The sequence below is a fragment of the Rhincodon typus genome, chromosome 24 (assembly GCF_021869965.1).
Source record: "Rhincodon typus isolate 14 chromosome 24, sRhiTyp1.1, whole genome shotgun sequence".
Taxonomy (NCBI): Eukaryota; Metazoa; Chordata; class Chondrichthyes; order Orectolobiformes; family Rhincodontidae; genus Rhincodon; species Rhincodon typus.
The window spans coordinates 6,986,923-7,012,868 of record NC_063355.1 but is presented as its reverse complement, the minus strand read 5'-3'; the positions used below and the strand labels follow the sequence as shown (position 1 = coordinate 7,012,868).

The window sequence follows — 25,946 nt, the reverse complement described above, 5'->3', positions numbered from 1 at the left end:
TAGATGGAAATGGTTGTGGGTTTGGAAGGATCATTGGAGGATTTCTTGTGGATTGTACACACTGCTACTACTGAGTGTTGGTGGTGGAGGGAGTGGATGCTTGTGGATATGGTACCAATTAAGCGATCTGTTTTGTCCTGGAAACTGTCAAGCTTCTTGAGTGTTGTTGGAGCTGCACCCATTCAGGCAAGTTTGGAGTATTCCATCACATTCTTGGCTTGTGCTTTGTTAGATGATGTACAGGCTTTGGGGAATTAGGCAGTGAGTTACTCACCATAGTATTTCTAGTGCCTGACCCGTTCTCGTACCCACTGAATTTATGTGGCGAGTCCAATTGAGTTTTGGATCAATGGTAACCCCCAGGATGTTGATATTGGAGGATTTAGTGATGGTAAAAGCATTGAATGTCAAGGGATGTTGGGCAAATTGTGTCTTATTGAAAATAGTCCTGTCCAGCATTTGTGTGGCATGAACATCACTTGCTGCTTTTCAGCCTATGCCTGGATATTGTCCAGATCTTGTTGCATTATGATATTTTCTTAACATTAATATGTTTTAAACATCATTAACATATCACATTTTTCAAAACATTCCACTTTTCACCATTAAGTGACAGATTGGCATTTATATAATTGCAAACAAAATGATTTTTGCATTCAATTCCAGTTTCCCTGCTTTAGGAAACATGTTAAACTTGAAAGGTTGCAGAAAAGATTTGCAAGGATGAGCCTGGGTTGGCGGTTTTGAGTTATAGTGAGAGCCTGAATAGGTTGGGGCTGTTTTCCCTGGAGCGTCGGAGGTTGAGGGTTTATAAAATCATGAGGGGCATGGATAGGGTGAACAGCCAAGGTCTTTTCCCTGGGGTAAGTCCAAAACAAGAGGGCATAGGTTTAAGGTGAGAGGGAAAATATATAAAATGGACCTGAGGGGAAGCTTTTCATGCAGAAGGTGATGCGCGTATGGGATGAGCTGCCAGAGGAAGTGGTGGAAGCTGGTACAATTACAACATTTAAAAGGCATCTGGATGGGTATAAGAATGGGAAAGGTTTGGAGGAATATGAGCCAATTGCTGGCATGTGGTACTAAATTAATGTAGGAAAACTGATCGGCATGGACGGAGTTGGGCTGAAGAGTCTGCTTCCTTGCTGTATGACTCTTTAAGCTGCTCTGTGCTCTGCAAGCTCCTGATCCAGGTGTGAAAACCAACTGCGAATGCTGTAAATCAGGAACAAAAACAAAGTTGCTAGAAAAGCTCAGCAGCTCTGGCAACATCTGTGAAGGAAAAAAAACAGAGTTAACGTTTCGGGTCCGGTGACCCTGAGGAAGGGTTAACTCTATTTTTACCTTCACAGATGCTGCCAGACCTACTGAGCTTTTCCAGCAACTTTGTTCCGGATCCAGGTGTGTTGAGCCTGGTTGCTAAGGCCCATTCTCCCACCCCTTCACCAGTTGCACCAATACGGTGTGTGAATGGACAGAGCTGTCCCGAAACACCCAACCATAAGCAGATAACGAGGCGGAGCTTTGTTCATACCCGCATTGATTGGTCCGTTAGCTCAAGCATGCTGCCAAGTCCGGGCGCTGATTGGTCCGATACTGGACAGCGCTATTGGCTGCTTCGATGAGGTTGGCGTATTGTTGATTCTGACCAATAGGAGCCCTGTCCTTTGCCCGGTTGCTGGTCGGCGGAGCGGCTTCCGGCGGATATGGCGACGTGGGGTCAGTGAGTTTGCAGTCTGCGCTGACAAGCAAGTTGTTAATTTGATAAGCAGCGAACCTGATTGACAACTCATTATAGCGTCGCAACCAGAATAAAGTCAAAGATGGTAAAGTATTTGGAGTGTGTACGGGAGGTACTGTGAGTGTGGGATGTGGAGACGAGACGCAATCATGGGCATGGATTTTGGCCTCAGTCATATCCTACAGCCCCTCTCCTCTGTATGTGGTGTTTGGGATTGAGATGGGAGTAACCGGGAGCTAGCAGAGGTTCTGCGCCCAATCATCATGGGTTATTGTCAATAGTAATGGATAGGAAATATGATGTCATAACACATTTCCTAATTTTGATTTCTAATAACGCGAATCCTGAAAGTTTGTCGCTGCTTTTAATGGACTGTGGGTTTTTTTTATTACTTGATAGAACTTGACAATTCCAGCCGAAGCAGTGTAAAATTCGGCTCGAAAGCCCTTCTTCACCAGCCACATACTGGGATAGTCTTGGCTAAGATGTTGACTTGGGGGAAATCGAGTTAAAAGTGATGAATCCATCATTGAATACCTTTTCAAAGTAGTATAAGATCACTGTAATGCTGAACCACAGTTGTGATCATCCTGCAGGGAAATTGTTTCGCTGGAAAGTAACATTTAACAGATTATAGTAACTTTAAGTTTACTAATAGTGTCTAGGGACTGTTAATTCGTTTAGATTTTTTGTGAATCTGTCAACAAATTTGTTTTTTTTTTGCTAATCTTTTTTTTTTGTTGGTTTATACTGAAGGCAGTCTTTTCACCATTAGATGCCAATGCCATGTTTTGAAAATTAGAGCAGTTGTGTTTTTTCAATAGAAATGTAAAATGTGTAAAAAGGTCATTCGATTCGAGCAACACATTCTAGTGCATACCATGCATATAAGGCAATGGCTCTAATTGCATTTATCCACAGTAATTCCATATATCTTTAGAGGTGATTGTGAGAGTCACTATATAAATGAAATTTAGTAGTTTTGCTGAATTAATTTTTATTTCTGATGATTAGTCAGCCTAATATCTAGAATTCCTCTGTGACACATTAGGGCCCTGATGAAGAACCTGGAGTGTTCAGACAAGAAAGGAGGGCAAGGGTAAATGAAACCTTCCAGCATATTCTTTGACCTCCTTCAGTAAACCCTAGGAGAGATATTAAATATATTCTTTCTGCCTTTTGATGTGATGCATTTTGATGTTTTCCCTTATGACATTTCCTGATTTTCTCTCTCTCTCTTTTGTTGTAGTTTGCCTTCAATATGTTTGATCAGGCAATTCCACATGCCTTTCGGAATCGTTTCTCAACACAGTACCGATGCTATTCAGTCTCTATGTTTGCAGGGAGCGATCGATCAGATGTAGAGAAAGGAGGCAAAAGTAAGTGGATGGGAAAATGGTGCGATGGGTGTGATCGAACATATTTGTTGGTAACCTACTGGCAAATGAATTTGCTTCGTGAATGAGCAGGCTGAATAGTGAGTTATAGAGGTGAGAGAGGTTTGATATTTTATATCCTGTTGATGAATCTTACTTTTGATATGAGTGCTAGGTATTGATATGAAATATATTTCTAAATGTCTATTTGAAAAGAGATTCAAGAGAATCACTAATTGAGATGATATGGAATGGTACCAGAATAAAAGGGGAGTTTCTGTGGAAGACTGGTTTGTGAGATAAGTGCAATGTTGTTCAGTCAGTGGTAGTGCTATACCTCTGAAGATCTGGGTTCACGCCATTACTCAAGGACCTGAGCATATAATTTAGTCTGATATTTCTGTGTAGTTTTGAGAGACAGCTACACTGTTGAGATGAAATATTAATTTTATGCCCCATTAGCATTTTCTGGGAATTACAAAGAATCCCAGATCACCGGTCAAAGAATAACTGAGTATTTCCTCCTGTATCTCTTCAATCAGTACCCAATATTAGAGTAGATAGTTGTAGCCTGTCTGTTAGAAATGCAGAGGTGCTGGAAAAGGTGCACTAAAGATTTAAAAAGATAAAACCAGAACTGAGGTTACAAGAAAGACTGAACAGATTGGGGATGAGAGAAGCCGAAGATGACCCAATAATGGCCTACAAAATTATGAATCCTGATAGGGTACATAAGAGGTGATGTTCTGGTGGAAGCTCAAAACTAGGAGTTATAAGATGGTCACTAATAAATCCAAAATGAAATTCAGAAGAAACTTTTTTGCAACTAAATTTTTTCACTGCTGTCTTAGAGGCATCTTGATTCAGAGCTTAGGAAATAAACCCAGGAATTGCTGGAAAAGCTCAGCAAGTCTGGCAGCATCTGTGGAGAGAAATCAGAGTTCACGTTTCAGGTCAAGTGACCCCTCCTCAGAGGGTCACTGGACTCAAAATGTTAACTCTGCTTTCTCTCCACAGATGCTGCCAGACTTGCTGAGCCTTTCCAGAAATTTCTGTTTTTGTTTCTGTGGAAAGCATATGCAGTTTTTTTGGGTTTTTTTTTAATCAGAGCTTAGGAGTTGGTTTCAGGAGGATGGAGGAGGGAATCATTTTCTAATATAAAGCTAATCCCCAGCTGCTTTTTTGACTCCAAACTATAGTCTTAAACCACACTCTCTTCTTGTCTTCATGCTTGCGTTGAACAAGTTAGTGTGAAGAGCTAATATTCTTTGTTCCTACAGTCAAGTCCCATCTGATTCTGATCTGCTGCCTCAGCTACATTCCTTTGTTCCACTGGCCCAAAGCCACAAATCCAGGAATATTCCCCCACTCTAGCCCTGAACTCTGTCTTACACTAATTTCTGTCCAAACTCCCTTTGTTCCTTCTCCAAACTTATCTTGTCAAAGCGGAGCACTTCTTGCTCTCTCAACTCTGTTCCCACTAAACCATTGACCACCCAACCTCCCCTCCGGATCACCACGAAGCCAGCATTATTAACACTCTCTCTCCCTTGCACTCTTTCATGTTCTCTCCCTTAAATCTGTCACCAACTCTCCTCAAAAAAAACTTGCTTCTGTCTAGACTTACAGTCCATCTCAGACCTTTCTTTGCTTTTCACAGCCATTGAACTTGTAAGTTCCCAAATCTGTCCCCATTTTTCTCAGAGTTATTTTTAAAATCTCTTCAATTACATTTCTGCCCCTTTCACAGTTCTAAAACCTTTTGCCAAAGTCACACATTATGCCTGTGTCTTTCTCAACCTGACATGGATAACCAACTCATCCTCCTCCTGAGGACTCTTCACTGCCATCTAGATGTCTGGGATTGTTCTACGATTCACTTTCTGCTGCAAGCCATAACCTCTGGTGTCTCCTAAAAAATCTATCCTTCTCCCCTCTTATTTATTAACTAAGGCATAGCATTTTTCACATGTAAGCTGATGGCACCCATCTTTACCTTACTACTACACCTGTTGGCTCCTCTACTATTGCTAAATGTCAGACTGCATATCCGACATCCAGTGTTGGATGAGCAGAAATGTCTTCAGGTGAAATATTGAAAAGTTTAAGCCATTGCTTCGATCGCTGTTTCAAACTCCATCCCCTAGCTTTCAACTCTATTGCTTGCTCTTTCTCTCTGGCAGTACTCTGATTTTGAACATTTCTGTTTGTGATTATCAAAATATTTGATTTTTGAGACGAGCTTTCAACATATGTGCCATCACAAAGACTGATCTGCTCATTTGTTCCCTTATTATATGTCCGCCATAATCCACTCCTGTCTGGTCAAGTTTATCCAAAATGCTGCTGCCTGAATCTTTATTCAAACCAAATCTGTCCACCTATCACCACTGTGCTTGTTGGGCCCTGATAATGCATCATCTTCATTTTAAAGTTCTTGATCTTGTTTACAAACTCCACATTTAGCTCACTGCTTTCTACCTTCATAATCTTCACAGTACCCTCTGCTGTAACTTCACTCATCTACTTCTGGCCTCTTGTGCATTTTCAATTCATATCACTGTTATTAGTGACTGAGCCTTCACTTGCCAAGTCCCTAAGTTCTGGAATTCCCCCTCTACATTTCTTTCCTCCTTTAAGGTGCGCTTTTAAAGCCTGGCTCTTTGCCTGACCATTTAAAAGAAGGCCTTGGGTAGTATTGTAGAACAGAGTGACCTAGGGGTTCATGTACATAATTCTTTGAAGTTTGCATCACATGTAAACAGGGTGGTTAAAGTATTTAGCATGTGTGCCTTCATTGCTCAGACCTTTGAGTATAGGAGTTGGGACGGCATGTTGAGGTTGTACGGGACGAGGCCTCTTCTGGAGTACTGCGTTCAATTCTGGTCGCCCTCTTGTAGGAAGGATATCATTAAGCTAGAAAGTTAGGAAGAGATTTATCAGATTGTTGCTGGGAATGGAGGGCTTCAGTTATAGTGAGAGGCTGGAAAGGCTGGGATTTTTTTTTCACTGGAGCATAGAAGATTGAGGAGTGACCTTATAGAGATCTATAAAATCATGAGGTGTATAGGTAGGGTGAATGGCATGTGTCTTTACTGTAGGGTTGAGGATTTCAAGACTGGGGATATATTTTTGAGGTGAGAGGACAAAGATTTAAAAAATACAAAAGGGGCAATTTTTTAAAAATTCTGAGTGGTTCGTATGTGGAATGAGCTTCCAGAGGAAGTGGTGGGTGCAAGTACAGTTACAACATTGAAAACACATTGGATAAGTACATGAAAAAGAAATGTTTGGAGGGGTATGGGCCAAGCACAAGCAGGTGGAACTAGTTCAGTTTGGGATTATGGTAGGCATGGACTGGTTGGACTGAAGGGTCTGTTTCCGTGCTGTATGACTGTGACTTTATTTGATCATTTAACCTTCAATCTCTTAATGTTGCTTAATGTCATATCTGTTTTGTAGTATTCTTATTAGGCATGTAGGGATGGTTTATTTTGTTGAAGAGTACTATAACCAGAACTTGTTTCTATATTGGATATTAGAATAGCTTGTTTTTTATTATACTCATCTGCATTGTATTTGATTTTTCTCTGCAGTAATAATGCCACCATCTGCTCTGGATCAACTGAGTAAGTACCTGAATCCCTGGGAGCAGTTTTTAACCGCTGTTGAACAGCAAATTAATGCAAGCAACAATTTGTAAAAACAATTAGTTCCTTTACATTTGTTCGTGTGTCTCGACAAAGGTCCTATCAGATTTTTTTGAACAAATCTCTCTCCTGCCCTCAATTCTAAAGCATTAACCTCTACCAAAGTTCTCTTGTCGTTTTTTTTTAAGAAATGTATTGCATTCTGATTATGAGCTTCGCTTTGGAAATAAGATTTTTACCTCAGTACTTGACTCAGGTAACAAGTTGAAAATGAGGAATCCAGGAACAAGAATGGAAGTGTGTGGATCTTTCTACACCAAAGCATGTTCAACCTGTGGAATATGTTGCATGTGAGGCTGTTGTTGAGATTAGAAGTTGGATTGAAGAATAATTAATTGGTAATGGGGTAGTGGGATAAGGACAGGTGGGATTTAATGTTTTAGAAAGGGATGGGCCTGCTGAAGTTTTTCTTTGCCTAAAATATTCATGTTCTTAGTCTGCTGTTTTATGGCTGTACTGGAACTATTTTCTGTTTTATTTTCTGTCAGGTCGTCTGAATATTACATACCCAATGCTTTTTAAACTTACAAACAGAAAAACTGACCGAATGACGCACTGTGGTGTCCTGGAATTTGTGGCAGAAGAAGGTATCTGTTACCTGCCTCACTGGGTGAGTGGTGGTTGGTGGGGAATGTGACCACAGCACTGTATTTCAAGAAGCAATGCTGTAAAAATAAAGCCCTGTGAATGTTTTACCAAGCTCGAATTGATTTTTGGAACTTGAGCTGCTGCGAGGAAGCTATATGTTTCATTACCTAGAGCCAGGATTCCCTGAAGATAACAGCTGTAGTCAAGAGGCTAACTGCTTGGATTTTCTTTCCTTATTTTTGCAGCGATGTCTTTCAATACTTCAGAATATTTTTTTGGCTTTATTTTCAAGCATAGATTTCATAATTCCCTATAATGATAAACTGTCTTGAATTTAATGGAATTGAATTATCAGATAAAAGCACTACATTATTCAGTATAGTCCGAATTTAATGTGACAAATTTTGAATGAAGCAACTTCCAATTAAGTAAACTGTTAATTTTTTTTTGGGATTACGAATTCCTTCTGGTCACTGATGCCATTGGAAGGAATTTTCTTGTGTTCCAGTCAAAAATACTCCTCCAAACATTGTCACAAAAAAAGCAAGCTCAATGCACACTCAACATGCTGTTGTTGGTGACAACTGCTGTGCATAAAATGTCTGCCACTGATTTTCCATTAGACAAAAATGGCCATTGCCCTGGGAACTAAGCTCCTTTTGTGTTTTCTGGGAGTGATGTGAAGGCTGGGGATCAAAGACTGGGAGGCCACAGTGGAAGTGGTAGAAGGAGGGAGGAGAGCGATGCTGCAAACAACAGAAACTTCAAACTAAAATAAACTTGTTTCTTTAATTCAGCTTTGTTGAGCAGGTTATTCTATTTTACATCCTGTTGTGACAACTGTTGACAGGCAGCTGAGTCACTTGAAGTCTGTCAGCTTTCTTTTCTTTTTGCTCTTTGCGCCATCTCAAAGTAGTGTTTCTTGGATACTATGACTAATATTACAACAATGAGCAATACAGTTTAGGGTAATTCATTGCAATCTATTATGTGCCTTAAACTGAACTGTGTTCAAGACTTTTACTGAAAGAATAGTTTTAAACTTGAAGGCCCAGAATGCCAAAAGAAACTGTAGTGCTCTAACTCACCATTGACTTGCCCCAGAGAACTGAGGGAACAGACTGTTTACATTTCACTTCTGAATTCCCAATATACCTGTGTAGTTCATCTACAAATTCATCAGTTATACTTGGGTTTAAAGTGTTAAACTACGAGGAAAAGTTCCGTGATCATGGCTTTTATTTCCTTGAGTAGAGAGAATCCTTTTCAACTGCATCCTTTTCAACTGCATCAATAATGATAGATGCTGAAAAAAACATATAATTTAATGACAGAATGGGCTCAAGGGGCTGAATAGCCTATGCTTGTTCGTGTGAACTGAGCTGATTCTAGCTCCAATACATTTTCTGAGGAAGGGTCACGGGATCCGAAACGTTAACTCTGATTTCTCTTCACAGATGCTGCCAGACCTGCTGAACTTTTCCAGCAACTTCTGTTTTTGTTCCAATACACTTTATTCTTTCTTTGATAATCAGCACCAACCACACATACGTCACCCTCCTCCACCCCAGTAATGATTTAGATGATGGACAAAATGTAAAATTTCTAAGTTTGCAGATTATACAAAGCTGAGTGGGAGGGTGAACCGTGAAAGGGATGCAGAAATGCTTAAGTGTGACTTGGACAAGTTGACTGAGTGGGCAAAAGCATGGCAGATGAAGTGTAATGTGGATAAATGAGATTATCCACTTTAACTGAAAGGCAGATTATTATCTGAATGGTGATAGATTGGTAAAGGGAGAAGTACATCGAGACCTGAGTGTCCTTGTACACCAGTTGCTGAAAATAAGCATGCACGTGCAGCAGGTGGTGAAGAAGGCAAATAGTATGCTGGCCTTCATAGCGAGATCATTCATGTACAGGAGCAGGATGTCTCGCTACAATTGTGCAGGGCCTTGGTGAGACCAGACTGTGGGCAGTTTAGGTCTCCATAATCTGAGAAAGTATGGTCTGGCTATTGAGAGAGTGCAACAAAGGTTTACCAGGCTGATGCATGAAGAGAGACTGAATCTGTTAGAACTATATTCACTGGAGTTTATAAAAATGGGCATGGGGAAACTGCATGTGCCGACCCCAGCGTGGAGGTCTTCTTCATCCTAGGTGTCCGGGTATTCCAGCAGGCAGTGTTGTCGGGCATAGCAGTCTTGGCCTGGCGTGGCAGTCTTTGGCAGAGGCTTCTGGCCTACTGTCGAGCGACCCGGTGTGGTGGTCTTGTCCGGCTGCATCTTCAAGGGGCGTGGAATGCATTGCCAGAGAGGTAGTACAGTCGGCCTCATTAGGGTCATTTAAGCTACTATTGGATAGGCATTTGAATGATAGTTAAGGTAGGGGTGGAGGTTAGATAGACCTTAGGTTTAGGGTAAAAGTTCGGCACAACATCGTGGGCTGAAGGGCCTGTACTGTGCTGTACAGTTCTATGTTCTATGTCCAGGGTATTCCATCATTCCTAAATCACTTTTCCCCGAGCCCAGGAACCATTAACTGAAGTGATGAACTTTGTCTTTATTTTACTTTTTTCATTATTATATGTGACTTCTGTCGCTAAAGTAGATGCCATGGTAGGGTGATCTATTAAACTTTTCACTGTACTTTTCATGTAAAAGTACACCTGACAATAAATTTCTATTCTATTCTTTTAAAAAAAAAAAAAAAATTCTAACGACTACGCAGGATAAATGCAGGAAGGATGTTTCCAATCACGGGTGTGTCTGGAACCAGGGGTCACAGTCTAAGAATGCAGGGCAGTCCGTTTAGGACAGAGATGAGAATAAATTTCTTCATGGTGAACCTGTGGAATTCACTGTTACAGAAAGCGGTCGAGACCAAATTGTGGCATGTTTTCAAGATAAAATTCTTAGGGCTAAAGGGATCAGAGTATGGGGAGAAAGCAGGAACAGTGTACTGAATTAGATGAATTGCTGTGGTCATATTGAATGGGATAGCAGGATTGAAGGGCCAAATGGCCTCCTCCTGGTCTTATTTTCTTTAATTCTATGTTCTTAATTCCATATCGAGAAGTAAGTACCTGCACCCTGCTTGACATGCCTATTTAGTGATATAGCTAAGGTTAACTGAACCAGTTTAGGAGAGTTCACTTGTGGAAATTTTTGTCGGTCTACTTGTAGAGGTGCTCCAAATGCTTTGTCTAATGTTGCAACTTGAATGGATATACAGTACATGTAAGGATATGATTGATATATTCTAGTTCAAGACGCAGTATACATTTGTTCACTTATTTGCTTTCATTCTGGTTTATCCTTTTACGTGTGCTCTAAATAACAAATCTTTGTCTCTAGATGATGCAGAACCTACTGCTGGAGGAAGGGGGCCTTGTTCAGGTAGAGAGCGTGAACCTCATGGTTGCCACTTACTCCAAATTTCAGCCACAAGCTCCAGATTTCCTAGATATCACAAACCCAAAAGCTGTGTATCCTTCCGTTGCTCAACCGTGATGTGATTACATAGCTTTACTTTAATTGGCTGTAGTTTTAAACTGGATTTTGCCTCTCACAGATCACATAGTTCTGAGATAATGTGTGTATTATGGCGCACAAAATGGCACATTTATGTTACAAGTTGGATAGGGCTATAGTTCATTTTTGCTGTCTGTCACTTTTTATAGGTAGATGTCTACCTCAATTATGCTGAATCAGTGTAGTTCAAAGAAAGTATTTATTCTCTAGCTTATAATGGCAGCAAATTATTTCAACATCACAGTAATGGCTGAAGACAAGTAACAGAATATGTGATATAGCAAGGTGTAGAGCTGAATGAAGAGAGCAGGCCAGGCAGCATCAGAGGAGCAGGAAAGCTGACGTTTCGGGTCTGGACCCTTCTTCAGTGAGGTCAGTGAGGTAGGAGGAGCAGATGGGTGGGAGAGAAGACGGACAGGTCAAGGAGGCGGGGATGAGAGGGGCCTGGTCTTGGGATGAGATCAGGGTAGGGGAGATTTTGAAGCTCGTAAACTCCACATTGAGACCAACCCCCTCTCCCACTTCCTACCTACACTCCCCTCTACTAGGTTCATCCCCGCCTCCTGCTGAGGAAACTTATTCCCTGAACTGCCCTGAGACATCTTTCAAGGAGAGAAACTCAACTAGCATCTAAACTCAACGCTGGAGTCTTTTGAACAGAGAAGCTTAATTCTGAACTTAATTTTAAAAAGAAACTTGTTCATCTTGGATCCTTCTGAAATGAAAACCAAACTAATGACCTTGCATGTTTACTCTGTTAAACCTCTTCCCATTAACAGGCATTTGCAGTCATCAACTCTGTGATGCAAACCGGATTAGGTCACTTCTAGAAGGACTCTCTGATCTTTGTTTGTTGTATATTTTTAAAACAAAACCTCTCAGAAATAACCAACACTTATGGGCAACTATTTTGAAATTCAAACTCCAAGCACTCTCCTTTGTTGTGCATCCATTATTTGATTGAGCTGCTTATGTGGTTGTTGAACACTGGTTTAAAGACTATTATTCCCCATATAATAATTCACTTTCTTTTCCCTAGTTCTTATCCAAGGTCCCCAAAATAATATCTGTAAATCAAAATATATGAAAAATACTCCTTTCAGAAATTCTCTCCATATATGTCTAAGTGGTTGGAACCGTTTGCTGCACTAAAAGCACGTGTAAGCTAAATTCATTTTCTTTTATGAGTATTCAGAAGTAAAATAAACACAATAGCAACATTTGTTCTACTGTGAAATAGCCACTAAATTCCGTGCCAGATTGAATTCTTTCAAGGGACGAATTCTTCAGCCCAGGATCCACATTGTTGGCTCACTTGATTTGCCAAAGGGACCACGTAGCTTAAGATTTGCAGTAGACAACATTACATTAGTTACTTTATTATCCTTAAGTTTACATTGCCTTGTATCAAAGATAGTAGGAACTGCAGATGCTGGAGAATCTGAGATAACAAGGTGTAGAGCTGGATGAACACAGCAGGCCAATCAAATTTTCTGAAGAAGGGTCTAGACCTGAAACGTCAGCCTTCCTACTCCTCTGATGCTGCTTGGCCTGCTGTGTTCATCCAGCTCTACACCTTGTTATCTCGTTGCCTTGTATCAACTGAGTACAGTACCTGGCTTCTTTGGAGAAATTGGTCATTGGGTTTCCTGGAACTTAATTATGTACTTGTCTAATGCCTATGTTCTGAATGGTTTCTTAACATTCTCCTGTCAGATTGGAAAATGCCTTAAGGAACTTTGCCTGTTTAACAACCGGTGATGTAATTGCTATCAACTATAATGAGAAGGTGAGTAGTCAGTGTTGTATGGGGAGCACTTGACTGTTTCTGAGCTATGAACATTGCACAGGGGATACATGGGTATAAGTTCAAATTTGTAACTTGCTTGTACCTTTTTATTTTCTCACAACTGTGTGTATATGATGTTTTCCTGGAGATTCACATGGATGTAATCTCCTCCTTGTCATGCTTGAAGGTTTTGGCACTTGAAATATAAAGAGTGGGTAACAGCTGTGGAGTAAGCATGCTGTGATTTCAGTCAGTTTGGAGTGTTAAAAGCTCAGTCTCCCTCTTCCCATTCCCACACCCGTTTCCACACCTTTGCCCTCCCTTCTCGCTTCCGACTCTCTCGCCCCCTTCACCTCCTCTCCCCATTTCCCCGTCCCTCTCTGCAGCCTCCTCCCCCCAGAGCCAGTTACACCTGAAGATTTTCTCCTTATGCTGCTGTTTGTGGATTGGGATATATCATGCATCAATTTCTACAAGCTCAATGTAATATTCCACATGTAGTAAGTGGATGTTAATGCATTGTGTCAATCTGATCTTTATGGGAGAGACTTTTGAAGAATTTGTGTATTTCAGATCTATGAGCTTCGAGTCATGGAAACAAAACCAGATAAAGCTGTTTCCATCATTGAGTGTGATATGAATGTAAGTTTAATAATTTAGCTCCAAGTTTATTGATTCCTGGTACAACTAATTGTGAAATTCTAAAATGTGCTCATGAGATGGTGCCTGCCTTATCTGTTAATGTGTTTGCCACTCCACCAAGTGATCTATAAGGTTATTAAATTTGTTGTGAAGAGTTGGAGTGCTCTTGCCCTACTGAAGCACTCATGTGCAGAATGTCAACTGATATTGTATTTGAGTATTATTGAAGAGATGCTGTACTATTGAAGATGCCAACTTTTAGTTGAGATTTCATATGCTGTCTTAGGTATACAGAAGATTCTATGGGCAAATGTAAGAGCAAGGAAATTCTCCTTCCAAAAAGTTGTCTTCAAACATTACCAGTGAAATTGTTCAATTGGTGATTTATCTCACTGCTATTTGTGGGGCCTCACAATGTGTTAATTTGGCTGCCAAGTTGGCTTACATCACAACAGTGACTATATCAAAAGTAATTTGTTGGTTATGAAGTGCCTTGGGATATCCAGAGGACATAGTTGCTACAGAAATACAAGTATTTGCACATTTTTGCTGTTTAGAGAGGATAGAATAAACCAAAATTTTGAGAGCCAACATCTGCCATCAGAGTTAATGTTGTGTTTAGAAGCAATTAAATACACAATCTCAGAATTGTTATGGCACAGAGAAGACCATTTGGCCCAGCATGACTGCACCAGCTCTCCTGCAAGCAGTATGATTTGGGACCATTTCCCTGCCTTCTTACCATGTCCATACATACTGTTTCTATTTCAGTAATCATTTTCTGCCCTCTTGAAGACCTCAATTGTCTCTGCCTCTACCAACTTTCCACCCAGTGCATTCCAGGCCCATACTATTCATATTTTTCCACCTATGTGTTTGTGTCAGACTGTCAACTTTTGTTTATGAATGAATGTGTGCTTGTGGTTTTAACAGAGTACAGTTTAAAGTTGCAAAGTAGTAAATGAGCGATGCATTTTTTACCATTCTATAAAGAATAGTTTGTTTCCAATAAATAAAGTATTTTCCTATCAATGTCAAAATCTGGTGTGAATTACTTTTGTCCTGAGTGGAAATCTGTTAGGCAAATTTGAATATCTTGGTAGTTTAATTGGATAGTTATGCATTTGTGACAGCTTATGGAATAGTGGGGCTTGATTATCGGCGCACTTTTCCCAACTGAGTTGTAACACATTTAACATATCAATCCCCTTTTGTCTAGTATCAGAGAAGTTATCACTCTTCATCTTTTTTGTTTAATGCATAGGTAGATTTTGATGCTCCATTGGGGTATAAAGAGCCCGAGCGACATTATCAGCCTGAAGACACCTCGGTATGAAATTACTGTAACCAAATCTTTTCCGTTATTCACTTTTAGCTGATCGTTCAGAGAAGGATTGCTGCAGCAATTGAACAAGTTGCTACCTGTGCAGAAACTATTCCTTAATTTTCATTTTCTACACCTCTGATTATATCAGAAAGGCCATAGTGTGTGTTCATGCATTTTGAGTCACATTCCAATTTAAAACAAAATATTCAGACAATATGCAAAAAGAGTTACTTAATTTGAAAATTGGCATTGGCACACTTCTGGCCACTAGTTACTCCATTGCTGGTTCTGTTACTGAAAATTAGTAGAATGAATTTTTGGATATCTCAATGGTATCCAAATATGACTTGGAGCTTTTTGCAATTCAGCACCCAAGAAGGAAGATCAATATTTATTAGCCACAGGTTATGTATACCTGCTTATCCTTACTCGCTTGTTATTCTGGTTTTCCCAATGTTCATTTCCAAGCGTATTGTTGACTTGCCTGGTTTGAATTTAACAAAAGCCTATTAGTTAACTGTTCAATGGTGTGTTCACCATGGCAATACTTCTACCAATCAGCGTCCACGTGCCAACCAATCAGCATCTTCTTCTTGTGCATAATGATTATTTGTTCCCTTTATCCTGATATGTACAAGACAAAAAGCTTCCACAACATTTTTTTCAAGGATACTCAAGTTCTATACTACCAAGTTAATTTTATATTAAACAATAATTTGCTTCTAGATTACTTTGCATAAACCAGTCACTTTGTGTTAGACTGTACTTATATACGGTGCTAAAGATTGGAATTGCTTTATGACGATGTCCAAATTGCTGGTAGGTATGGTCATTTAGCCAATTTTACACTTACATGGAGCAGGGACAAATTGAGTCTTTGAGGAAGGACAGATTGGACCATTGTGCACAATTTCAATCCATGGTTAACCCCATTCCAATCAATTTTAATGTCATTTCATAACTACTGTTTTATGTGATTATCTTTGTGTTGCTTCTAGGATATAGAGACTGACCACACTGCCTTTGTTCCAATTGATTTAGGTTTCAGGGTAAGTAGAAAACAAAATATATCCATGTTTTATATTAAAATACCTAGGATTCAATTTTTGTTATAGCTCATTTGTTAAACTGGCTAACTTCCCATTTTACAGTCCCTATTCAGTCTGACTCCAGTTTATTCGGTATGTTCTGTTGTAACTTCTTTATCCTGGGTTGTGTTGGATGTTTGGTATTAGATTGGTTTTAAGAGTCCCACCTCCCCGAATTTGAAGATTATCTCTCTATTCTTGCCTTGAGATTAAGCAAGTATTTTTAACCTTGCCAGACCAAAAAGTGGCAAACACTATTTAGGAAATACTTATGAAATACTATAACTGTTTTCCCCCATTTAGTATCTTTTTACAGTGTTTGAAAGTGATAGTATGCCCATGAATCCTTGTTCAAAGCTGATCTGAAACACATTGTTTTGCATTTATTTTTAAAGTCAGCATTGTTGAATTTTTGGCTATAGAATGTGTTTCTCTGTCTGAAATTGATAAATTATTTTCTAAATATTGCACTTCATAACTAATCTACTCTCTCAGAATTGACTTTCAGATGCACTTAGTATTTCCGCACATGTTGCAATATCAACTTCGGTAGTTCTTTTATAACCGTTTCTTGCATACTATTAAGATTTGCAAGCTGCCTACTTAGATTGTCCAATTTGTCCAGAATCAAACAAAAGCTGTGTCTTGTATATGCCAGAGAAAACTAACCAGGGCATTCTATATTGTTAATAAGTGACCATTTCGCTTTAAGAGAAGTACTGCAAAAAAGCTGGATGAATTTAAACCGGTCACTTACTGCCCCATCATATTTCGCCTTATATTGGGGCCAGTACTTCACCCAGTATGATGCTTTGACCCCAGTATGAGGCCAGTGCATCACATTGAGTGATGGGTTATTCTTCCTTTCTTGTCCTAAACCCATCACAGGTTTGATCAGCTATGGTGCATGAGTTGAATGCTGCCAGAAAGGTGAATGTAGCTACCCCTGTCTCTCAAACTCTTTGGCTAAGTATGGCACCATGGAACCCCAGTGAAAATTGGGTCAAAGAGAAATCTTGCGTTCAGTTGTTTATCAACAAGTCATAAAGGAAAATGGGTGTACTTGTCAGATGATAGTCACCACAGCCCAGGGATGTTGCTGCTGGATATCTTGGAGTGGATTCTTAGTCCAATCGTCTTTCGTTACCATCCCTACATTAGCAAAGCAGCAGGCTATTGCACTGACGATTCCAGTGTTCTGCTGAATACATAACCTTTGTGACTGAAGCAGTGTGTGAGACCTTAACAACAGAATTGGATAACAATCTCGAAAGAGAGAAAGCCCATTGCTGTCACCCATTTCTCCCACCATTGACATTTATAGTTGTGCGGATGATGAACTACATTAGCTGCATTGATTACAGTGACTGCTAGAATAGAGTTTTTAGTGTGTTTATAAAACTCAAGTCAGGTGTTAGATGGAATATTTGCCCCTCCAGGATTGATATTCCTCCTTAATCATGGGGGTCAACACCCCTACCTAGCATCAACACTACTTTCTTGGGGACTCCTAGGGAATTGCAGGAAATATTACATTCCCAATTTTTTCCATATATTTAGAACAAAGTGTAATTTCAACCAGTCACAGTATCTAACCATGTTAAAGGACCTTCAGTGGCTCAGTGGTTAGCACTGCTGCTTCACAGCGCCCAGTGACCCGGGTTCAATTCCACCCTTGGGTGACTGTCTGTTGGAAGTTTGCACATTTTCCCTATATCTATGTGAGGTTCCTCTCATAGTCCAAACATGTCCAGGTTAGGTAGATTGCCACGCTCAATTGCCCCCAGCATCTAGGGATGTATAGGCTCTGGATTAGTCATGGGAAATGCAGGGTTATAGGGATGGAGGTGGGTCTGGGTGGGCTGCTCTTTGGAGGGTTGGTGTGACCTCGATGGGCTGAATAGCCTGATTTTGCACTGTAGTAATTCTATGATTCCATGAAATGAGGGAGAGTAAAACAACAAATTTTGCAACACTGCATTAGAATAAGCTATAGCTGGCTGTTAAACCAATTCTGCACGTTGCATTCTTTTGTGACAGCTACTGGCCAACAGATTAAACTACATAAACGTCATCTCACCCACATAGAAACAGTAAGCCCCTCTTCAACTTTCTTTTATCCAAGTATTGTACTTTGAATCAACAGTGCACATGGATCAAATTTCATCAGTATTCTCAAAGCCAGTGCATCATATTGGGATTGAGATCCTATAATTTAGATAGTTATGTGTTATCACAATTTGTTGTACCCTCAAGGCATTTACTGGTGCTGGGAATCGGCTAGATGGGAAGAAGAAAGGAGTCGATCCCAGTCCAGCACAAATCAACCCGGAAGATATTAAAAGGTTAGTGTCAGCTTGTGAATCAAGTTTTCAAAAAGTGTACCTCCTGTGATCATTCACTGTGTGTTGAGCAACATTAGCTGTTCTTGATGACTGTTCTAGAGATTTTGTGCTCTCTGGCTTTGAGTTTTTGTTAATTGTTCATGGGATGTAGATGTCACTGGCAATGCCAACATTTATTGCCCAACCCTAACTGCCCTGGAGTTACCAGTGATTCTAAAGGAATCTAATGATCGGACCCTTATGTATCACTCTCTTGTGTTCTGTCTATTTTTCTATTAACTTAATGGATGGTATCATAGCAGTAATCTATAATCAGAGACCTGATAAAATGTTGCAGAAACAGAAGTTCAAATCCTACTATGGCAGCTCTTGGAGAAATTAATTAATAAATCGGTAATAAAATGCTGGTCAAGAATTGTCTTGTAATTTCCGAGGAAGGGATGTGCTTTAATGACTCACGCTGAGTGGTGGATTGTTGTTAAAATTGGTTTACTGATGTTTTGGAGAGGAAGTCTGCCATTCTTACATGAGCAGGCCTACAAAATGTGGTTGACTCACAAGTACCCTCTGAAATGGCAAAGCAAGCAACACTATAACCGGTATATATGCACCGTATTGTCTGCAGCAGTTCAAGAAGGCAGCTCACCACCATCATCTCAAAGGTAGTTAGGAATGGGCAGTAAATGCTGTTAATACTGCGATAATCGTGTCCCAAGAACAAAAATAAAACAATTTCTCTTTGAATAGATACTGCAGTTGCAGATACATGACTACGGGCTTGAAGAAGGACAGTGTTTCTTCTGAGAAAAGGCAGTTAACATGTATGGAATTGTCCTATTCATTCATAGGACCTCTATCACACTCACCGAACTAAAAACATATTTGGTGTCTCAACAAAATTTGACTGTTCTTGACAAAACATTTCTCTGAAAAATGACACTATAAATGATTTTGTTAATTGCCTTGAATGTTAAGTAGATATTCAAAAGCTTCACATTGACTTCAAGCAAGACTTCTTAAAATGTATATCTGTGACGTTGTTCACTTTTTTAGAACAGATTATTTTAATCGTGACCAACAGTTTAAATCACATTTGGAACAATGTGTATAATTTTGTGCATATACCTTCAAAAGAATATTAACAAAACTGAAGGCATACGGAGTGAGCAGTAAGGATGATTGAAAAATGTGAACTATTTTTAGGGTGATCTGGAAAATGTCAATCTAATTTCATCTCAGAATCAGGAAAATAGAGATGTGATGCAGATCCCCTCCTTTATTACCACCTTGTGCATCACCTAGAGATGAGATTTCAGGTGATTTATTCCCAATATCTGAGTACTGCTAAAGTTTGTAAATTGCAAGTAAAATAATCTATCTGGCTGTTTATTTTTTGCTTTATTTTGTTTCAATATGATCCAAATTTGGAAATGCTTAAAGTTGTGGATAATGATTAGAAAACTAAATCTTTCATTTATGTAACACCTTTCAAACCTCAAAGATCTCCAGCCAATGTGTTACCTTTAAAGTGTGGTTGCTATTTGTAGTGAATGGCAGTAACCAATACGTGCATGGCAAGATACCATAACAGAAGTAAGTTACCAACTAACCTGCTTTAGTAATACTATTAATTTTATTAATTGATTGTATTTAATTATGTGCAGATGGAGGGCATTATTTGGGGATTCACTCAAGCAGATAGAGAGACACTCAGAGTCTTGTGGTGTACTGGTCGTGTCCCTACCATCTGGATCAGAAAGTATGGTTCAAGTCTCACCTCCGGATGTGATGGTCACAGAAGTGTCATAATATGCCCAAACAAGTTGATTTAGGATGTTAAAGTTGAAAGAGTGCAGAAAAGATTTTGAGGATGTTGCCAGGACTGGAGGGTTTGAGTTAATAGGGAGAGGCTGGGGCATTTTTTCCTGGAGCATCAGAGTCTGAGGGGTGATCTTAAAGAGGTTTATAAAATCACAAGGGGCATGGATAGGGTGAATAGCCATGGTCTTTTTCTAAGGGTGGGAAGGCATGGGTTTAAGGTGAGAGGAGAAAAGATTTAAAAAGGACCTGAGGGGTAACTTTTTCCACACAGAGGGTGGTGCATGTATGGAATGAGCTGCCAGAGGAAGTGGTGCAGGTAGGTACAATTACAACATTTAAAAGGCATCTGGGTGGGTGTGTGAATAGGAAGGATTTAGAAAGATATGGACCAAATGCTGGCAAATAGGAGTATGTCAGATTGGGATGCCTGATCAGCGTGGACAGGTTGGACTGAAGGATCGGTTTCAGTGCTGTTTGACTCTATATAAAAGAGATACTAACTGAAACTGGGTTATAGTTGGGTTAAGCATTTGCTAGTTTCGTAGCTGATCAGGACACCAGGAAAGCTCTGTTCTTTGTCTACAGTTGTGGATACTTTTATGTCCACCTGAGAGAAGATAGGACTTTGCTTTATCACCTCACCCCAGAAAGGGGCAACTCTGGTAGTGCAGCATTTTCTCGGTATGGCATTAAGGTATCAATCAAAGTTTCACTCCAGTCTCTGGAATGGGGTTGACCTGTGCCTTGCTGTTAAGTGGAGAGACAGGTGGATGGCTACTATTGGGCCAGGGCTGAATTTAGGATCTTTGTCCTTGAGTTACTGTTTAAACAATGTAAATTTATCAATCATCTGAAAGTGCTTAAGACCAATACATGTTCAGAGTTCCTGGACAGTGTTAGTTAATGGTAACTGCAGACCAACATTTTATTTTAACCGTTTCATCACAGAGGAATCCCAAACTACGAGTTCAAAATAGGAAAAATCACCTTTATCAGGAACTCACGACCACAGCCTAAGCGAATAGAGGAGGTGAGTGAGTAACACTGGGAGTAAATATATTTCAAATGTTAAATTGAAGGAGGCAGCTAAGGACATGTTCATGTGTGGTAAATAATTATAAAATGGAGTTGATTTTAATAGCATATTGGGTGCCAAACTTGCTGCTGTCTGCTAATCTGACGTGACTTCTAATTGATAGTCAAACCAATCATAGTTTGCAAGGTTTCACTGTGACTGAACAGCATTGATGTATTAGATATGGAGCTGCACTTCTCCATTAGGTTTCAGCTCAGTCAATCATGATCAGTTTGTTCTTTCATAAATTTTGTACTTGAGCTGAGAAATGAGCTTGGGCATTCAGTATTCTAGGGTCCAAAATTATTAAGTCATCACATCCGGATCAGATGCATTTTGGGATACAAGAGTGGGAAATTGCAAAATCCCATGAATCATTGCTTTGTCAAATGAAGTTGCACAATCATTTCATAACTAACTACTAGAGTCCACATCGGCAGAATAATATATTAGGTTAATTTATAAATGCATTGCAATTTTTACTGTACTCAATCTCCCTACAGAATGGAAGGTGTTGCAGATGAAATTAATTTCATCTTACTATGTTTTAGTATGAAGAACAAGCAACAACGCAAAATAAAAAATAACATTATAAAGGAGATGCAAGAACAGACTGGCCTGGCAGTGTATGTGCACAAATCATTCAAGATGACAGGACAGGTTGAGAAAGCAGTTAATAAGGCATGTAGGATCCTAGACCATATAAAGAGAGATGTAGAGAATACAAGCAAGGTTATTTTATGGTTAACCCTCAACTGGAATAGCATCCAATTCTGGCCACAACATATCAGGAACGATACAAACTTATTGGAGAGGATGAAATAATGACTTACAGAATGATTCCAGCGATTGAGGGTAAATTAGAGAAGTCAGGACATGTATTAGAGAAGTTTGAAAAGAGATTTGATAAAGGTTTTCAGAATCTTGGCAAACCAGAGGACACCAATTTAAAGTAGATTGCTGAAATTAGCATTGACAGCATTAAGCAAAAATGTTTTGATGTAACAAATGGTTATGGTCTGGAATGTACAGCTTGAAACTATGGTGAAAGTAGATGCAATTGCTTTTAAAAGAATACTGGATAATTACGCTGAAGAGAGAATTTTGCAAGACTATAGAGAAAAAGGGGAGGAGTGGTACAAGTTGTGTTGCTCTTAAAGAGAGCCAACGTGGACAAGGTGGACAGAGCAGCCTACTTCTGTGCTGTAACCTTTTCTAAAATTTTGCAACATGGCAAGATGTGGAAAAAAGGTTTCTCTTTCCTCGTGGCTTGCCTGATCTCTTTGGCAATTTGTCTTATCAAATTGGATGGACAACCAACCATTTCACTTACTTGATATTTTGATCTGTGATCTTTGGTATACTACAATGGGAGTCTGTTGTGATCAGTCATGAATCCTACTCCGTGAATGATATCTGGTTGTAACAAGGAAAAGAGTCTCTGGGAACAAGAGTTGGAACCTCTTCACAATCTTGGTGCAGACAAGACGGGACCCGAGTTTGGATTCTGCCTTGCTGTACCTTATTTGATAGTCCTTGGTGTTTACAGTTGTTGCCTGAAATGTACTGTCCTACTAGTCAACATTGCAGATCCACGTTTTGAACATACTTGTATAAAAACAAATTTGGTGGTTGTATAAAGTGGCATTGGCTTGAATGAAAACAGTAGAGAGGAAGGGATGGTGGTGGTTTCATGGTGCAACAGTTGGAAGTATCCAGACATATCCAGACATCCCATCGAGTTTAACGACAGGTCTTTTATTTTAAAGAAAAATCTGTTTCCCAGCTGCAGGTGGCTGATTCGTTATTGGACAGGTAGGGCTGTAGCTCCAGGCTACAACTGGGGATTCACACAAGTCCCAGGGAGGTATTGATCTGATTGCGGGATGATAGGGCATCAGACAAATTTCAGACAAATTCCAGACGTTTGCAAGCTTCTCTTGGCCCATAAGTAGCGCCGTAAAAGGGACAATAATTTTAGATACGGTATTTCATGTCTGCCTTTAGACACTAGGTTTCTCAAGTCTGGGAAAGCACTGTCTGCAGGTGCTACAAATAAAAGCAATCTTAAAACAGAGAAGCAGACTCCTTCAAATATTTTATGGTCCAGCACCCTCTGAGAACACCATGGCCATCTGCTCCACTGCCCACTGTTATTTAAACTGGAAATGGGAAGTTAAAAACAGGCCTTCCCATTTTTTTTAAAGGTAACTGAGTTGAGTTTAAAATTAGCCCTGTTGTCTTTGCAAAGAACAGCTTAATATCTAATGCAGCTATCTTGAACTTTAAAAGCACTAAGCTACACACAAAAATGACAGGTTAATTAAAAACCCCAGCTAATCCATCAAACCTCTTTCAACATTAATTGTTGTAGTCTTTTGTTAGTCAAGGGAAACTATATTTGCTATTTTATTAAAAACTGTAAATGACCACCATATCAAATTAGTATCAAATCTAGCAAACGAAATGACTTCTTCAAATTGTGACGTTTCTTTGTATTTGAGCTATTTCATGGAAACAAAATTTAGGTTCTAATGTCTGCTGTGAATTTGCTTCCAGTTTCTTCACATTCTGTAAAGTGTGTATTTTTTAATTGTTCCATATTTCAGGCAGGTTGACATGGCTGTCTTCTCTGTCTTCAACTGAATTGCCATGTTTTGGGACAAAAAAAACTGCAGATGCTGGAATCCAAGGTAGCCACCAGGAGGCTGGAAGAACACAACAAGCCAGGCAGCATCTGGAGGAAAGGAGAAGGGTAATACCTGAAACATTGACGTTTTCTTTCCTCCAGATGCTGCCTGGCTTGCTGTGTTCTTCCAGCCTCCTGTTTGTCTGCCATGTGTTTTGGTTGGAATGTTCACAGATCACACTCCAACATGGCAATATTTCCAGTGCAGTGTCTGTTTCATTAGGTTTATAAAATTCTCAGCTCTAACTTTGTGTTGGGGAAACATCACTTTGTATGCTCATGGTCTTTTCTGTTGGTACAGGATTCTGGGACCAGCAGGTTTATTGCATTCTCTGGAGAAGGACAGTCTTTACGCAAGAAAGGAAGGAAGCCTTAGAACAACCTGGTGGGAGAATTGTCTTTTCCGTTTGTGGGAGGAACAAAACTTGAGCTGGATAGGACTGGCTGACCTATCTCTTTAAGGAAACCTTTACATGTCTCACATGGAATTCTTTACATTGTCTCTTCCATGAAGTGGAGTGAACCTGGTGGTTTTACATGAAAAAGTGATTTCAACTGAAGTGACTAGTTTGAGAATGTAGTTCAACACAGCAGGTCAACTGAAAAACATTGCTAAAAACTATTGGGTGTTTACAAATGTGACTTTTGATCTGTATACACCTCTTTCAGTAAACCACTTTTCTGACAATTTGGGCTTTAATTTGCTTTTCTTGCTGTGAATCATTCTTGAAATAAGTTATACTACAAAGTCAAGAGTTCCATGAATCATATGATGTGATTAGTCACTATTTTACTATGGGAATGTGTGATGTAAATCTAGGTCATTGTTCTGTTGATTGGAATCGATTTGTAAGCCAATAACTATAAGGTTACAGAAGGAACATAGTCATATGGATTGAAATCTCAGTCTAGTCTCAGCGTGAAACCCTGAAGAGGAATGGGTAATAAAGATCTGCAAAGATCAGGGAACTCCCAAGAAGAAATGACACACTGACCTGGCTGATGTGCTAGTTATTGTCTCATTTGATTGAGCTATCTTATTGAAAGGTTTTGAGCATTGATCCAAAGAACAGTTGATAATAGGGAATTTCGTGTTCAAAATGTTGCAATTCACCCTATTCTTTAGACCAAACTTCAAGAAATATTCTAATACACCTTTTCACAAGCTTTTCCTGAAAACTCCCCTGTTGAATGGCAGGATTTCAACAACCACTGCTAGTGTGGTCCTTCCTAAACAAGCTTAGGACAGGCAAGGGCCCTTACCCTATGCAACCAACCTCAACTCCTGGGGCATCAATACAAAGGCCCCTAGCAATTGTGGTGAGGCACAAACAATACTGCACTTATACAGGAATAGTCAGATTCATACAGCACAAAAACAGACCCATAATTCCAAACTAAACTAGTCCCACCTGCTTGTGTTTGGCCCATATCCCTCCAAATATTTCTTATTCATATACTCCTCTAGATATCCTTTTAAACATTGTAACTGTACCCGCATCTACCACTTCCTCTGGAAATTCAGTCTACACACAAACGATTGCCCCTCATGTCCTTTTTAAATCTTTCTCCTCTCATCTTAAAAATATACCCCCTAGTCTTGAAATCACCCACCCTAGGGAAAAGACACTTGCTATTCACCTTATTTATATCCCTCGTGATTTTCTAAACCTCTATAAAGGTAATCTCTCAACCTCCTACACTCCAGTGAGAAAGGTCCCAGCCTATCCAGCCTCTCCTTATCACTCAAGCCCTCCATTATGGGCAAAATCCTGGTAAAGCTCTTGTGAACCCTCTCCAACTTAATAATACCCTTCCTATAACAAGGAGACCAGAAGTGGACACAGCACTCCAGAAGAGGCCTCACCAATGTTCTGTATAACCTCAACATAACACAACATAACCTCAACCTAAGTGAGGAGGTGTTTCCTCTACAGACTGTGACAGTCTTAATCACCTTAAACTTGGCACATGAGGCTATCATTTAGTTTCAGTGATTTATGTTAGTTAAATAACATGTCTTTCCTGCCATAATCTTAAATTCCCCTTTGAATTTAATATATACTTGTTTCACAGGTTAATATTTAATGCAGGAGATGGCAGTCTATCCACAACTCTTATATAATTAAATTGTGAAATGTTAAATATGAAGAAATGATTTCTAAAATTGTTTCTGTTTGTGACAACCTTAAGACTATTTGATTTGCCTTCTGGTTTTCTAC

General features: G+C 39.6%; 1 protein-coding gene across 5 annotated transcripts; it reads left to right on the top strand.

The window, feature by feature from the left end:
- The first annotated feature begins 1,665 nt into the window (after positions 1-1,665).
- Positions 1,666-24,412, top strand: ufd1l (ubiquitin recognition factor in ER associated degradation 1). 5 transcript variants are annotated; one of them, XM_020537405.2, is made up of 12 exons: positions 1,667-1,826; positions 2,991-3,120; positions 6,714-6,746; positions 7,316-7,437; positions 10,772-10,902; positions 12,665-12,737; positions 13,311-13,379; positions 14,644-14,709; positions 15,705-15,755; positions 18,051-18,139; positions 20,909-20,990; positions 24,026-24,412. In XM_020537405.2, exons 1-12 carry the CDS (start codon positions 1,824-1,826, stop codon positions 24,098-24,100), a joined length of 924 nt encoding a protein of 307 aa, XP_020392994.1. In that variant the 5' UTR covers positions 1,667-1,823; the 3' UTR covers positions 24,101-24,412. The 5 variants fall into 5 exon arrangements, with proteins under 5 accessions (XP_048467319.1, XP_020392994.1, XP_048467317.1 ...); XM_048611360.1 differs by lacking the exon at positions 1,667-1,826 and adding an exon at positions 1,920-1,938; XM_020537406.2 differs by lacking the exon at positions 1,667-1,826 and adding an exon at positions 2,797-2,840.
- Positions 24,413-25,946: the final 1,534 nt, after the last annotated feature.